This window comes from Ovis canadensis, chromosome 6 (assembly GCF_042477335.2).
Source record: "Ovis canadensis isolate MfBH-ARS-UI-01 breed Bighorn chromosome 6, ARS-UI_OviCan_v2, whole genome shotgun sequence".
NCBI lineage: Eukaryota > Metazoa > Chordata > Mammalia > Artiodactyla > Bovidae > Ovis > Ovis canadensis.
The window spans coordinates 130956684-130972134 of NC_091250.1; the positions used below are offsets into that span (position 1 = coordinate 130956684).

The 15451-nt window shown below is 59.8% G+C and overlaps 1 protein-coding gene across 11 annotated transcripts in view; it reads right to left on the minus strand.

Annotated features, from left to right (window-relative positions):
• Window positions 1–517, minus strand: part of ABLIM2 (actin binding LIM protein family member 2) — a 167770-nt gene extending 167253 nt beyond the window's left edge. For 9 of the 11 annotated variants that reach the window (XR_011257883.1, XR_011257885.1, XR_011257884.1 and 6 more), the window contains exon 1: window positions 348–510. Coding sequence is in view for 3 of the 11 variants with exons in the window: in XM_069594811.1 (XP_069450912.1) it covers window positions 348–357 (10 nt within the window). In the remaining 8 variants the exon portion in view is untranslated. Of the gene's footprint in view, window positions 1–347 lie in introns of all 11 variants that reach the window. The other 2 variants (XR_011257882.1, XM_069594821.1) reach the window with 2 other exon arrangements.
• Between the last annotated feature and the right edge of the window lie 14934 nt (window positions 518–15451).

The window sequence follows — 15451 nt, forward strand, 5'->3', positions numbered from 1 at the left end:
GCCCTCACCCCCCGACCGGTGTCACACCTCTCCGCCGCAGGGTCTACGGCGGCCGCGCGCCCCTCGCCCGGACCCTGCTGCGACCCCACACGCCGGGGAGAAAAGCAAACGAGCGGCGCCGTCCAGGGAGCCCAGCGCAGCCAGGCGGTGCGGCGCTCGGGGAAATAGGTCCCCGGGCGCAGGGACAGGGCGAGGGTGGGGGGCGCGCCTGACCTGCCATACTGCAAAGACCCTGGAGCGCAAGTCGGCTGCAGCCGCGGGGCGGTTTCCGTCTGCAGGTGCAGGCATCCCAGCCCTGGCGGCGCCGCGATCCAGCTCGGGGAGGCCCCGGGTCCCCGCACACTCACCCGCGCTCATCTCAGCGGCAGCTCTGAGTCGGGTCGCCGGGGCGGGACGGCAGCCGGACGCCCGTGTCCGCAGGTGCAGCGCCTGCAGGCGGGATGGGCCGGCGGGATGGGCCGGCCGCCCGCCCGCCCGCAGCGCCGCCGCAGCCCCTCGGCGCGCCAGCCCCGCCCCGCAGGCCCCGCCCCACAGCGAAGCCACGCCCCTCCCCTCCCGGAGGCCCCTCTCACCCCGCCCCTATACCGGATGCACTCTGGGAAATGTAGGCCCAGAGCCCCGCTCCTCCTTGCTCGGCGCCACCTGCCGCCCTCAGGGAGGGACTACAGTTCCGGCAGGCTGCGCGGCACGCGTATGCGCAGGCGGGCGACGCCGCTGCGGCCTCCCGCAGCCCAGTCGTAGGGGTCTCTGCGGAGCTGTCCGCGCGGCCTGGCTGGATGGTTGGCGGCCTGGCCATCGGCGGCTGCCAAGAGCCCACGAGCGGGCCAGGAGCGCGGCCGGGTGAGGTGCAAGCTTGGTGCAAAGAGCCGCACAGGGCCAACTCCCTCCCTCCCCAGTTTGCAGAAGAGAACCGAGGCAGGGGCAAGCGGGGGTAGGCAGGGTTTGCCCAGTTGCCCCGGCGAGGGGCGAAGCCTGCGCTCCTGACCCCGGATCTAGGGCTCGGCGGCGGCGACCCGATGGCCTGCCCCAGGGTCCCGGAGCGCCGCACCGGCTGGCGCCGTGGTCTGACCCCACATCAGCCCCCCATCCCCAGGAGCCGACTGTCCTCTGTGACGTCAGTAACTAACCTCCCTGGTCCAGCCCAGGGAGGGCCTGGGTCCCGGGTACAGCAGAGGGAAGGCCCTGGGTGGGAGCAAGGGGACCCCAGTGAGTTTCTGGTGCTGTTGGAAGGGGTGTTCGGGGGTGGATGTGGAGGGTCAGGATTGGCCGGTTCAGAACGTGGACTCCCTGGACCTGGCCCGGCCTGGTGGCGGAGAAGAGAGGGCTGGTCCCAGAAACTGTGAACTCTGAGCAGAGCCCAGAGGCAGGAGCACATAACTCTTCCTCGGCCTCCAGCAGCGTCCACCTACTCCCAAGAGGGGCCGGCAGGGAGCAGGGAGGCCAGAGGACAGTGGCTCCTGGGGAAAACCGGCCAAGGGCAATGCGGCCGGTTGGCCCCAGCCCCACACACCCTAGCAACCTGGAAAGCCTGGCTGGGCTGGCTGTGTAGCTGCCTGACTCCAAGCCTGTCCGCTGGGGCCTTTTGCCCACAACACAAGTGGATGTGATGATGGAAGGACGCTCACAGGGGTCAGGTGCCCTCTTTTCCACCCAATGGCCCTCTCAGGCAGTGCAGACCTGAGCAGTCCCTGCCCCTCTGTGGGTATCAGGGCCCCACCCGTGAAGTGGTCGAGTGCCATCCACCACGGGTGAGACCATTAAATTCTGGTGGTTAGTCCTGGCGAGGGCAGGGCCTGGCCAGTCAGGGTGGGGGCTTGGGGGGTCTGACTCCCTCGTGGGGAGCCTGGTTTCTTCTCCATGTGCATTGTTAGACTGTGAGCAGTCCCCACCTCTCTAGATACTTCTGAGGCCCCCATGGGCTAATGCGCGCTGGTCCCCAGCAGCAGCTGAGATCAATAGCTGTGTTTGATATTATGCAGTTGTAATCCCTTCTCAGTGACTTCCATAAGCCAGGCACAGAATGGGCACCCCACAGATAGCCTGCTGAATAGAGGGAGGGAAGGAGAGAGGGTGCTGACCCCAAGCACCCCGTACCTTCCAGGCCATCACCCGGGGCAGCAGGGCAGACGCCCACCCAACATCACAGCACCCACCGCCCCCTCGTGTCCTCTTTAGGAAGCTCGCCATCAAGTTCCCCACGGAAAGGGGTGGACAGGCCCTTGCTCCCAAGTCCCTGTGAGTCAGAGGGCGAGTGTGAGTGGCCTGCTTCCAGAGGTCCGCCCGATACGCAGTCACTGGCGGCCTCCCAGTGGAGCCGGCCCCGCCTCTCTGAGCAGGCCCCTTCAAATGGGGCAGGGACTGGGGAATTGTAGCCGTTCTCAACTCCTTGAGGCAGGAACCTCAGGGTCATGTGGTTCCAGCACATTCTTTCACTGGAGTAGAAGCGCAGGCCTAAGGAAGTCCTGCCAAAGTCACACGGCAGGTTGGCAGCGAGGGAGAACCCCGGTGTCCTGCAGCCACGCCTCTGCGCCCCCTGCCCTGGCCCGGCTGGCTTTCCCATGGGAGCTCCCTGCGGGCCAGGCCTGTCCGCTCGTCTTCCTCTGGCACGGTGCCCGCGGAGGCTGGGTGATCTGGGTGGACGGAACCAGGTTTTGGTTGTCATCCTTGTGAACCAGGTGTGACTTCGGGCAACTCATTCACCCTCTCTTGTGTCTCAGCTTCCTCATCCCTCAAACAGCACCTGACCCACAGGGTTCTTAGGAGGATCCCATGAGTCATGTGAATAAAACACTTCAAAGTGCAAAAACGCCAGGGTTCAGGGAATGATGGTTATCATTACATTAATTGAAACAGGCCAGAGAGCAGTATGGGCCGTCACCAGCCCTCGAAGGGTGTCGCCTTTGCTCACCTGTCCTCTATCCAGCCATCCACCCACCGTGTATTCAGTACCTTTAGTGAACTGGGCACCGTTTTAATAAAGAAAACAAATTTGTTTTCAAATTAGTCATCTAATTCATTGTAGAAAGAGCCCTGAAGGAGGGAGTGTCAGAGGGGGCTCCTTGACACGAGGACCTCCCAGACAGGCTCACAGCCAAACCAAGACCCTTCCAACGTCTGCTGCGTGTGTTCAGATGTTCAGAGGACCCGCTGGGCCTTGCTGGGTGCCAGTGGCTACCCCCCACCTTCTCCTCCTGCCAGGCTCACGCCTGTGGGTGGAAGGAATGCCCTGGGGTGACCCAGGCCCCTTCCTGCAGGCAGGGTAGAAGCCATACCTGCTGCTCGGCCCGTGTACCCCCAAACGTTCCCCTGAGGAAGTCCCCATCTCATTTCACAGGGACCCCCTTCCAGGCTGTCACGAGTGGGTGCCCAGGGTGGCCCCGCTGGCCCTCCACCTGTTCCTTCCACCCTTGCCCCATCTTTCCTGCCTGCAGACTTAGCAGGTTTCCTTTGGTTTCATCTCTCCCATGACCTAGTCTATCTCCAGGCTTGGAGAGAGGACATGACCTGGCCAGGCTGCTCTCAGGGCAAGTGCAGAGGGGTTGACTTTCCAGGGGGTCGACCAGGTCCCCTGGCTGCACCTCCGGCGGCGGCGCTTGTCCACATCCCTCCCGGGATGGGCCTCGGGGCACTCAGACTTCCAGCTCCAAGAAGAAGGCGGGCACTTGCATGTTTGTTTGGCCCCTGCCCCGTGGCCCGGTGCCCTCCTTGTCCAAACCTGCGCTCCAGGGAAGCCAGGGGTATAATCAGGGCTGGGTGGCAGAGCTCTGGGTCATAAAGGACAGTGTGCCTAAGTGCTAGCAGGCAGGTGCCAGGCAGCTGAAGGGGCCTCATGGGCAGAATCCAGGTAGGACCCTGGAGAAGACATGGACAGCTCCACATCTGTTTCCTGACCACTGACCAGGAGATGTGGGTTGTGCCTGTGATGGAGACTGCAGACCAGGGAGGGGCGGCCCAGCCCCGCCCCGCCCCGGGCCCAGCTGGTCCTACTGTCAAGCCTCTCACAGCAAAGCCTGCTCTCCTGCGGGCACCAGGCTATAATTTGGAAGTTCTGTCCCGTGACCCAGAGGTGATCACAAAACAGAAGCGATCAAAGCCTAAGCGTCCCTTCTCAAGCGTCCGCTAGCGCCGTGCTCGGCTACACAGCACAGCCATCCCGGGGGTGCCTTCGGGGAATACGTTTCCTGTGTGGGCTGCGCCAGGTGAAGGTTCCAAAGCAATGAGTCCAGTGACCTACAGGTAGGCAAAGGCCTTTTCTTGACAAACACCCTGGAGGCAGATACAGGCATCTGCTGCAGCTCCGAGGGCCTGGAAAGCCCTTCAGAATTAAGGCCATCTGTCCTGAAAATGTTTACTGCCCTTTTGTGGGTCCTGAAGGCCTTGGGAAGGGAAGGATGTTGAGGGATGAGAGATGATGGGCACAACGCCGACCGTGTGGTCCGGGGCCAGTGGGCATCTGTGCTGCTTTCTTGAGGCCTGCCCAGGAGGGGCTGGGAGGGAGAAAGGTCGAGAGGGGAGGGCTGCTTAAATGGGGCGGAAGAGCCTGGTGGAGGGGTTTGTCTCACCCCCAGTGGGGCCGGCCTCATACTCAGGTAGGAGGAGCAAGGGCTTTGCGGGACTTCCCCGGCAGAACAATGGTTAGGACTTCTGAGTTTCCGCTGCCATGGGCCTGGGTTTGATTCCTGGTCAGGGAACTATGATCCCATAAGCTGCACAGTGTGGCCCCAAAATGAGGGGGTGGCAGATGGCAAAATACAGATGAGGAGGATGCCAAGGGTCAAGGCAGGTGAGGCAAGCAGTCAGGACCACGGTTGCAATGCTCCAGGACCGCTCTGTGCCAGAGAGCCCCCTATTATTATCCTCAGCCTCATCCTTGCACCCATTGAACAGATGGGGAAATCGAGGCTTTGCTTGCCCAAATGCAAACTAGTCCCCTGCAGAAAAGCTGGGATACACAGCCAGGCTCTTCTGAAGGGTGAGCCTGTGGGATTTGGCACGCATCTCTCCTGAGTCTGCTGGACCTTCAAGGAGCGCTGAGGAGGTCAAGAGACGAGGCAGAGGGGCCTGAACTGAGGATAAGGAGGTCAGACCATAGGGACCTGTGGCACTGGAGCCAAACCATGCCAGGCCCTCTCCCCCCTGGGCTGGGGGATGGCCCACCCTCACCTGAGCTCAGCGTCACCCACTGGACTCCACCAGAGAGGCCCTCCTTGGAGAAGACCCCCAAACCCCAGCTAAACCAGGGGCCACCTCCGCTCCCCAAGGCTTTGACTATCCTTTCCAGGTTGCCGTACACGCGTATTCTTTATCCCTCTTGTCTGACTCCCTCACCAAATGTCAGGCTGCCCAGGCAGGGCTTATCAAGGGGTCTCCATCACTTCCTGGGGTCTCCAGTGCATCCCGAGGTCTCCAGGGCATCCTAGGGTCTCCAGCGTGGAGGAGTGTAACCACTGAACTCCAGGATCATGTACCCCTCCAGGGCATGTACCCCTCTGCCCTGATGCCCCCTTTGCTGCCTCTCACTCACAGCAAAAAAGAGAGGTGAGCCTCCCCTTCCCCACATTCCTGACCTCACCCTGGGTCTGCCAAGACTTCCCGCCAATTACTTCTCCCTAGAGAGTGCCCGGTGTGGCTGGGCTCACTTGGGGGCTGGTCTAGAAAGGCACCACCCTGGAAACCCAGCCGTGCAGACATCCTGCACGTGGGAGGCCCCAGTCTCACGGAAGAGCCACCTCCAGAGACTCCAAACCACCCAGGGCACCTCTGGGCCTTCTCTCATCCAAGCCGCGTGGGTTTCTCTGTCCTTTCTTCACCTCCAAACCTAGCCCAGAAATTGATTCACTTAACAGCCAAATGGAGAAACAAATGAAATATGGTTTCATTGTGGGAGCTTTCCAGCCACTCAATAATTTAAAACCAGGCCACATGAAACCAGGAGTAGAAATGACACGTGACTCACTCCTAGGAGCCTCACTCCTTCAAACATGGGTCCACACACCTGGATTATTCTGCGAATTCAGATCCAGCCTCAGCATCCCATGCCTGTCACTCACCCTGAGTTATCCAGGCGGGACAGAAAAGGCCATGTGCGTTCATCGTCCGTGACGGCTGAGTCTGCTCCGTCATTTGGACGGCCTGGCTAACTCCGAGCACTTTGCAGACTTGGCACCGTTTCGCCATCATAGAGAAATTACATGAGAGGGTTCATTACAAGTAATGAAGTAGGATGTCGGGGCCTGATTTGGGAAAGGATGCACCGTGGGCAAGACTTGGATTTTGGGCTAGTGATCAAGAAGCCATTTCTCTAATTAAATTTGGTGCCTCTGCAGCAGAAAACATACGGGGGGAGTTAGGAGTACGTGAGGGAAATAGTGAAAGGGCAGGGCCAGCTCATTCCCGGACGCAGTGCATCGGGCAGGGCGTTGATTGAGCACTTCCTGCATACCAGCCCCTGTGCTGGAGATGAGAGAAGAGCCGGGCTGGTTCAAGGGATAACCGGGATGCAAGGTGGCCTGGTGTCCTGGGGCCGTGGGACAAAGCCCCACAAACGGGGGCCTGAACAACAGAAGTTTGCTGTCCTAGTTGGAGGCCAGATGTCTGAGATCAAGGTGGTGGCAGGGCTGCCCCCTCCCTAGGAGCTCCTGGGGAGCCTACTTCCTTGATCCTGGGAGGCTTCTGGGTCTCCCGGGTACCCTTGGTGTCCCTGGGCTTGGAGCTGTGACTCCCATTGTGTTTGGGGGGCCTGCCCTCCTCCAGCATGACCTCATCTTAGCTAACGACGTCCGTGGAGACCGTATTTCCAAGTAAGGTCAAGTGCACAGGTCCCAGAGGGTGGGACTTGAGCCTGTCTTGGGTAGCCGAGAGGGAGGGGGACACGGTTCAGCCCAATGTCACCCGCACAAGGGCCTCCTGGGAGTAAAGCTTAAGTTCTGAGGCCCCCTGGTTGGTGAGAAGAGAGACACCAGGTCACACAGGGAACCAGGTTCCCAGCCACTGCAATCATCTGGACGCCCCAGTCTCTGAAGCCATCCCCTAAGACATCGGCGTTTGTCATGTTGCTGAAGCCACATCGCATTGAAATGTCCTGGGCAGGGTCTACCTCCAGATGGCTCAATGCTGGGATCGCTCTTGACCTAAACTGCAGGACAGTGCAGGAAGCCTCCCCGCAGCCACCCCGCCACCTGCTCCCCACCCCACCCCACCCCCGGCCTGGCAGGGGAACTGGAGGAATTCCTGAGAGTGTCTGGCTTCCTTGACCCCCATCCGAGATGGGAAGAAAGGCGACACCTCCCAGCTCTGTTCCAGGCAAGACTCAGCAAGAAAAGCGCATGAGCTGTGTGTCAGGGAAATGCTTCAGAGGTCAGCCTGCCAGGAAGGAGAAGTAGGCTCTCCGTGGGTATTCCCTGGGCCCCCAGTTCTTCACCCTGTGGGGGCCGGTTAAAAGCCAGTGTTCAGTTTGTGAATGATAATCGGCAGCATGGTCTATATGGGCGTCCCTGGTGGCTCAGATGGTAAAGAATCCGCCTGCGATGCCAGGGACCCGTGTTCGATCCCTGGGTCGGGAAGACGCTCTGGAGAAAGGGAACGGCAGTCCGCTCCAGTGCTCTCGCCTGGGAAATCCCATGGACAGAGGAGCCTGGCGGGCTACAGTCCACGGGGTCGCAAAGAGTCGGACGCGGCTGAGCGATGCACACCCGCTGTCTATATAGCCTCCGTGGGAAGAGGCCACAGACCAGGAACCCCACTTTGCAGCAAAGAGTGCGTGACGCTGAGTCCCAGACCATGAGCTCTGCTTGTCCTGCCCCCGTCCCCAAAGAAAAAGACATCTCCGGAAGCTGCCAGCTGATAGAACGGCCCCCTCCAAGGCGCAGTGCGGGGACCGCTCCCACTGGGTGGCGGCGCCCTGTTCGCCAGGATGCAGTACGTGCTCAGAAAAGCAGGCGGTTCACGGGGCCGGAACCGAGGCCAGGGCGCTGCTGGCCCTTCCAGTGTCGTCCTCCATGGCCCCCTGGTAGGGTGCGTGCCGCTCATCTCTGCGGTCTCGAGCTCTGCTGGACCAGGGGTCCCGGCTCAGCGTGCATGGAGGGGACCCTGGCTTCCAACAGGAGATGGAGCAAAGACTCCCTCGAACTTGAAACTGACCGCTCGTGGGGACCTCAGAGCAGTGGACCAGAAGGCAGAGCCGCTCTCCTGCGGGTGGGAGTGGGGCGTGGTAACTGACCGCCATCAGGAGGTAGGGGTGCCCGTAGAGCGAGGGCAGCGGGAGTGAGCCTGGCACCCCGAGGACCATAGCGGCACCCCTGGGCTCCTCCACCGAGGTGGCAGTGGGCGCAGGGGAGGCGAGCAAGGACCACCAGCGGGGAGGGCTGGTGAGGGTCTGGGCCTCCAGAGACCTTGCTGGAAGTGCCGGCCCAGGGCGTGGAGGAGAGAGAGGATGAGGGTCCCCGGGAGCCCCACCTGAAGCCACAGGGCCACACCTTATTGTGCTGAACCTCCTGAGCGAGTTTGTAGAGACCACGGGCCTCCAAGAGGCAGCCTGGGGGCCTGGCTTTGACGAGGGTGGTGAGCAGGGTGAAGCCACACCAGAGCTGGACTGTGGGGCACATCGGGCGCGCTGCCCTGCACTTCGCTTCGATTCTGTCCTGGGCTTCGCTGACACGTGTCCCGGGTGCCTGCGAGATTGCTCCGCATGCCCACCCAGGGGGGCAAGGCCACACTTGACCGGGTGCGTGTGAGTCAAGGGGGTGTGCAAATCCCTGCACTCATGGCCCCTCTTCTAGGCTCAACCCCCAAGCTCGTTCCACTTGGCTTCTTAGAAGATCTCAGTGGGATCAAGGCCCCGGTGCCTGCGGGCTGACCAGATCAACAGTGTCCATTCATCACTGCCCTCTGCCCTCTCCGCAGGACCCACTCCTGTCCCCAGAGTCCCTTTCACAGTAAACTTCCTCTTCAAAACCCTGTCTCCCTTTCTGGAGTGGAGTTAGGGAGGGAAGACCAGGCTACGAGGTGGAGGGGTCGGAGCCAGCAGGACAGGAGGCTGCCTGGACTGGGAGGGGGTGGTGGGGTGTCCTGAGGAGCCCCGAATGCCAGACGCAGATCCCGGGGGACCAGACTCCCTGGGGAGTATCAGAATCAGAGCAGCCGAGTCCTGTGTCTGAGCTTTGAGTGACTGTGATCGTGAACCTGACCTTTGGAGAGACGGAGATGGCAGAGACCGCAGACCACACGCGTGTGGGGCGGGGGAAGGGAGACAGGGAAGTGACCAAGGAGGAGGTGCAGGTGGGTGTGGAGGATGGAGCTGGCCGAGGTCTGAGCCAGGACTCCAGAGATCTCCATGCGAGGGCTGTTTTCTCCCCAGGATGCTCGGCGGGCGGAGGACATTCCAGCTGCTTGGGGGTGCGAGAGGATTTACTCGTGAGAACGGTGGATGCCGGAGAGCTCTAGAGCTCCATTTTCTCAAGGAACCCTGGATGAAAAAGGCTCAAGGGAAGGAAAAGTCAAGGGATGTTTCCTTGGCCTAAGAGTCCTGCCGCCTGGTCACTGAACTCCTTTTTCTAAGCCCGTCCCAGGCTGCTGGGAGGGACGGGGGAGGGGGAGGGGGTGTGGTTCTTGCTGATAACAAGTAATCTGACCTGCTCTCTGAACAGCAAGCCATCTGCCTTCTTGCACTCGGTGAGGAGAGACACCCAGCTACAGAGGCAGAGAATCACAGCGGCAGCCCCGAAGCCTCCAACTAATGGAAATGAAAGTGTTAGCTGAGTTGGTCCCTCAGTCGTGTCTGACTCTCTGAGGACCCATGGGCTGTAGCCCACCAGGCTCCTCTGTCCATGGGGATACTCCAGGCAGAATACTGGAGTGGGTTGCCATGCCCTCCTCCAGGGGATCTTCCCAACCCAGGGATAGAACTTGTTTCTCTGTATTGGCAGGCAGAATCTTTACCATCTGAGCCATCAGCAAAGCTCAACTTCTAATCAGGGAAAACCCCGCACGTGGGCTTTCTGAGCAATGACGCCCACAACCCAACCACCAGCCGCAGAGAACGGATTTCCCCTTGTCATGCTGTGGTCCCTCTCTGGGCCTCACTCTTCCCATCTTTGAAATGGGAACAATGCGAGGGCCCTCCCAGGCTGGCTGGGATGCACTGATGAGGTGCTGTGAGCTCAGTGACCCCCAGTCCCACAGGCAAGAGCCCCTCAGTGTCTCTGGCTCTGGCAGCTTCAGCCCTCTGGCCGCCGTGGAGCCCCCCACACGGAAGTCCTCACCGTGAGCAGAACAACCACCACACTCAGTGAAGCGCCCTCCCTGTGCCTGGGGGGTTCAGGGGGACAACCCACCCCCAAGCACTGAGAGCCTTAGGGCCTGACCCTAAAGAGGATCCTGGGTGGGGTGGGGTGGGGGGGCGCATGTCAGAGAAAACCCAGAGCTGGAGAGGTTTTATTCTGGACTATTGCAACAGGTCAGTCCTTCAACCCTGAGTATTCACTGGAAGGACTGATGCTGAAGCTGAAGCTCCGATACTCGGCCACCTGATGCACAGAGCTGACTCATTAGAAAAGACCCTGACGCTGGGAAAGATTGAAGGCAGGAGGAGAAGGGGACGACACTGGATGAGATGGTTGGATGGCATCAGTGTCTCAGTGGACGTGCGTTTCAGCAAGCTCTGGGAGATGGTGAAGGACAGGGAAGCCTGGCGTGCTGCCGTCCATGGGGTTGCAAAGAGTCGGACACGACTGAGCGACTGAACAACAATAATTGCAACGGGGGAGCCAGGCTCCGTCCTGAATACAGGGTCATGGGGGTCATGGCCCAGGGGCAGGTGGGGGCAGTGGATGGAAAATCACTGAGGGAGAGCACCAGGTTGAGGACTGTTCTGGCTTAACAGCCTGAGGACGTCCTTGCTGAAGGCTGGACATCAGGCATCCACTAGGGGGCGCCGGGGGTGAGGCATGAGACCGGTTTAGCCGGTTCTGTCTTTTGAGGACAAGGCTGGAATGAACACTGGGCCGCATAAAGCAGATAACTAATAAGGACCTATAGCATGGCACAGGGAACGCTGCTCGATGCTCTGTAATGACCTAAATCAGAAAAGAATCTCATCATGTGAAATGCCAGGCTGGGTGAAGCACAAGCTGAAATCAAGATTTGCCGGGAGAAATATCAATAACCTCAGATATGCAGATGATACCACCCTTATGTCAGAAGGCAAAGAACTAAAGAGCCTCTTGATGAAAGTGAAAGAGGAGAGTGAAAAAGTTGGCTTAAAACTCAATATTCAGAAAACTAAGATCATGGCATCTGGACCCATCACTTCATGGCAAATAGATGGGGAAACAATGGAAACAGTGACAGACTTCATTTTTTGGAGCTCCAAAATCACTGCAGATGGTGACTGCAGCTTTGAAATTAAAAGACGCTTACTCCTTGGAAGAAAAGTTATGACCAACCTAGACAGCATATTAAAAAGCAGAGACATTACTTTGCCAACAAAGGTCCGTCTAGTCAAAACTATGGTTTTTCCAGCACTCATGTATGGGTGTGAGAGTTGGACTATAAAGAAAGCTGAGTGCCGAAGAATTGATGCTTTTGAATTGTGGTGTTGGAGAAGACTTTTGAGAGTCCCTTGGACTGCAAGGAGATCCAACCAGTCCATCCTAAAGGAAATCAGTCCTGAATATTCACTGGAAGGACTGATGTTGAAGCTGAAACTCCAATACTTTGGCCACCTGATGTGAAGAGCTGACTCACTGGAAAAGACCCTGATGCTGGGAAAGATTGAGGATGGGAGAAGGGGATGACAGAGGATGAGATGGCTGGATGGCATCACCAACTCGATGAACGGTGAGTTTGGACAAGCTCCAGAAGCTGGTGATGGACAGGGAGGCCTGGCGTGTTGCAGGCCATGGGGTCACGAAGAGTCATTCACGACTGAGCGACTGAACTGAACTGAAGAACAGCAAGAGTTAAGGGCCCTCCTTGCGCTGGGCACAGGGCATTGCTGAACTTTATTTATAGTGCTTCCCCAGCTCTGTGTCATGATCCTCTCCTATAGGCCAGGAAACAGGCTGACGCAGGGAGGGGTCTTCCCAGGTCATGTCGCTGGGGGCCAGGGCTCGGGACCAGAGACGCAGATCCACACTGCATTCTGTAGGGCCTGGCACATAGTAGGCGTGCAGGGCTGGGCTGCGATCTGGACGAAGAACTGCACCAAGGCCCGTGCAGTCCCTGCAGCCATCCAGCTGCAGGGAGCGAGCAGGACGTCCTCCCGGGTCGGGGCCTCCTTCCTTCCCTGCGGCTGGTTGACCAGGGTCTTCTTTTACCACCACTGTTGGCTGTGCTGGGTCTGTGCTGCTGGGCACGGGCCGCTCTCCCGGCGTGGCGCGCAGGCTCCTCACTGCCGTGCCGTCTCGTCGCCGAGCACAGGCTCAGTATTTGTGGCGCCCGGGCTCAGCTGCTCTGCGATACGTGGGATCTTCCCAGACCAGGGATCGAACCTGTGTCCCCCGCACCAGCAGGCAGGTGCTGCCCACTCTGCCACCAGGGAAGTCCTAGCCGGCATCTCATACAGCCGTGTTTACCTGGCTTTTGCTGGAGCCACACAGGGCTGCCCAGGGCCAAGGCGACCAGGCCTGCCCTCTCGGAGCTGGAGGCTGACAGCGGCGGCGACAGCCAGCCTGGCAAAGGCGGCCCCGAGGAGGCCAGGCCCGAGTGGGGGAAAGCAACCAGCGCCCCGGGGGGGGCCTCTCTCTCTGCCTCTCCTGGGGCTCCTGCCCCCCCACCGCCACCTGTGGCCTTGCTCCTGCTGGCTTGCCTGGGTCCCTGGAAGAGGTGGCTCCCAGGAGGGCCACAGACCAGGCTTCTGCCCGGCTGCCGCTGCCGTGACCCCGGGCAAGCTTCCTGACCCCACAGAGCCTCAGCTCCCCCATCCACAAATGGGGGTGACCGTGTTGGCCTCACGGGGGGTTGAGGTTGTGGATACAGTAGAAGAAGGGCAACCGGCAGATGGCTGTGCAGTAACACAGGATCTGACCGTGAGAGCAGGGCCTGGGGGCTGTCTATTAAACAGCTTCATTTCTTTATCCTGGCTGCCCTGGGTCTGCACTGCCGCACAGGCTTTTCCCTGGTCGTGGAGAGCGAGCGCCGCCTCACCGCGGCTTCCCTTGCGGAGCCTGGCCTTGGGGCGCGTGGGCTTCAGTAGCTGCTTGCGGGCTTGGGCTTAGCAGCTGTGGCTCCCGAGCTCTAGAGCACGGGCTCAGCAGTGTGGCTTTGTTGCCCTGTAGCGTGTGAGATCCTCCAGGACCGGGGACAGAGCCCATGTCTCCCGCTTTGCCAGGCAGATTCCTTACCACTAAGCCACCTGGGAAGCCCGGGGAGGTTTTATATTGATTGAATAAAGTTGGATTCAGATGAAAGGCCACACTAGGGGAACTGGGGCCTTCCAGACAGACTCCTGGGGGCAGGCGGGCGGGTGGGGGGAGGCCGAACAGACACGTGACATGTGCTGTGCCATCTGGTCCACAGGTGGCCTACCCCACCCCTGAGCGCAGCAAGCTCAGAGAGGGCGAGCACCGTGCCTGCAGTCACACAGCCAGCCACCCTCAGAGCCCTGCGTGCCGTGAGCTCAGTCCTGTCCGACTCCTTACGACCCCAGGCTCCTCTGTCCGTGGGATTTTCTAGGCAAGGGTACTGGAGCGGGTTGGCATTTCCTCCTCCAGGGAGCAGAACCAGGAACACCACCCAAATCAAGTGCTTTCTCATCCCAGGTGCTCTTTTTTGTGAATAGTGGTGACTAAGGAGGCCTGCCAGAGTATTTTGTCAAGTCACTCTCACCCTCGTCCTTCCAGAAAATCAGGTCCTGTTTGTCATTTGCTTTCCCAAGGTGCAGACAAACAGACCTGGGGCCTCCTTGTGCTTCCCTCTCCAGAGCCATGGGGGTAGAGAGTGATGCTAGTGAAGCAGCTACCACCTGCCTAAGACTCGGCCCCGGAGGAGTGGGCACCAGTGTCAGCGAAACCATCGCGTGTGCTTTACCCGAGTCACGCTGTCTGTCTTCCTGGCAGCCCCCGAGGTTGCCCCCATTTCACAGATGAGAAAACTGAGACCCTCCCCAAGGTCCATCCAAAGCCAGCAAACGGCAGAGCAGAGAGGTGCACAGACCCTAAGTGCGGCTGATGCCACCGTCCGTGGTCTGAACCAGCTCGTCAGCCTCCCCTCACTGAAACACAGATGGCCTTTCAAGGGCTAGTGATGTTGAAAGTGAAAGTGAAAGCCGCTCAGTCGTGTCCCATTCTTTATGACCCCCTGGACTTCACAGTCCATGGAATTCTCCAGGCCAGAACACCGGAGTGGGTAGCCTTTCCCTTCTCCAGGGCATCTTCCCAACCCAGGGATCGAACCCAGGTCTCCCACACTGCAGGCGGACTCATACCCGCTGAGCCAGCAGGGAGGCGTGTGCCGTTAGCAGCCCACTAACATTTCTTATCACACAGTGTCTGCGGATCCAGGGCTCTTGTGAGGCTGCAGCTGGGGCATCGGCCGGGCTGCGGTCTCCTCTGAAGGTTGCTGGCAAGGGGAAGGATCGCTTCCGAGCTTGCTCACGTGTGAGCCCCCTTTCCACGATGGACATCCTGAAGGTCAGAGAGGCTGTGTCTGACTCAAGGAGACACAGCCCGCAGTGTCAGAACCAGGGGAGATTCTCCTGTCCCACGCCACCCTGCCTCCTGTGAACGGTGGGTGTGTGAGACACAGCCAGCGGGGAATGGTGCTTGTGGTCCCCAAGCGAAGGACCCCTGCTCTGTCCTCCATGGACCTGCTCCATGGTTATTGCCCTCCTGAGTCCTGGCTTGGCCGGCTCTTTCGGCATCCCTGCCCTGACCTCACAGATGCAACTCAGGCTGGGAGTGGGTGTCTGTCTGCCCGGGTCTCTTGCTGGGCGTCTGGTGGAGCTGGGACTCCGACAACGTCATCATTCTTCCCCATCACCCAGGTCCTCATCTGGAGAGCAGAGACCGCTAACGGCTCCAGCACCTCACCTTGACTTGGTCAGCCGGTGACTGGTCACCCTGAACAGGGCGCCAGGCACCAGGCTGGCCACGGGTCCTGCCAGTGGGGTTGGCGGAGCCCCTGGCGGTGTTAACTGATGCTCACCCCTTTCACCAGCTGGGTGATGTTGGGCTAACTCTGTCTCCTCATGGCTCCTTTCTGAGAGGGTGAGACCAGAACATCCACCGACGAGAGCTGCTTTGGTGACCAGGCAAGGACCTGTGTGACCCATGTGCCTGGGGACAGCGTCGCCACTGCAAGCCATTAATATGTGCTGTGCATGCTTGCTAAGTCACCCAGTCGTGTCCAACCCTTTGTGGACTGGGGCCCACAGGCTCCTCTGTCCATGGGATTTCCCAGCAAGAATACTGAAGCCATTTCCTCCTCCAGGGGATCTTCTCCCCTGATAGAACCC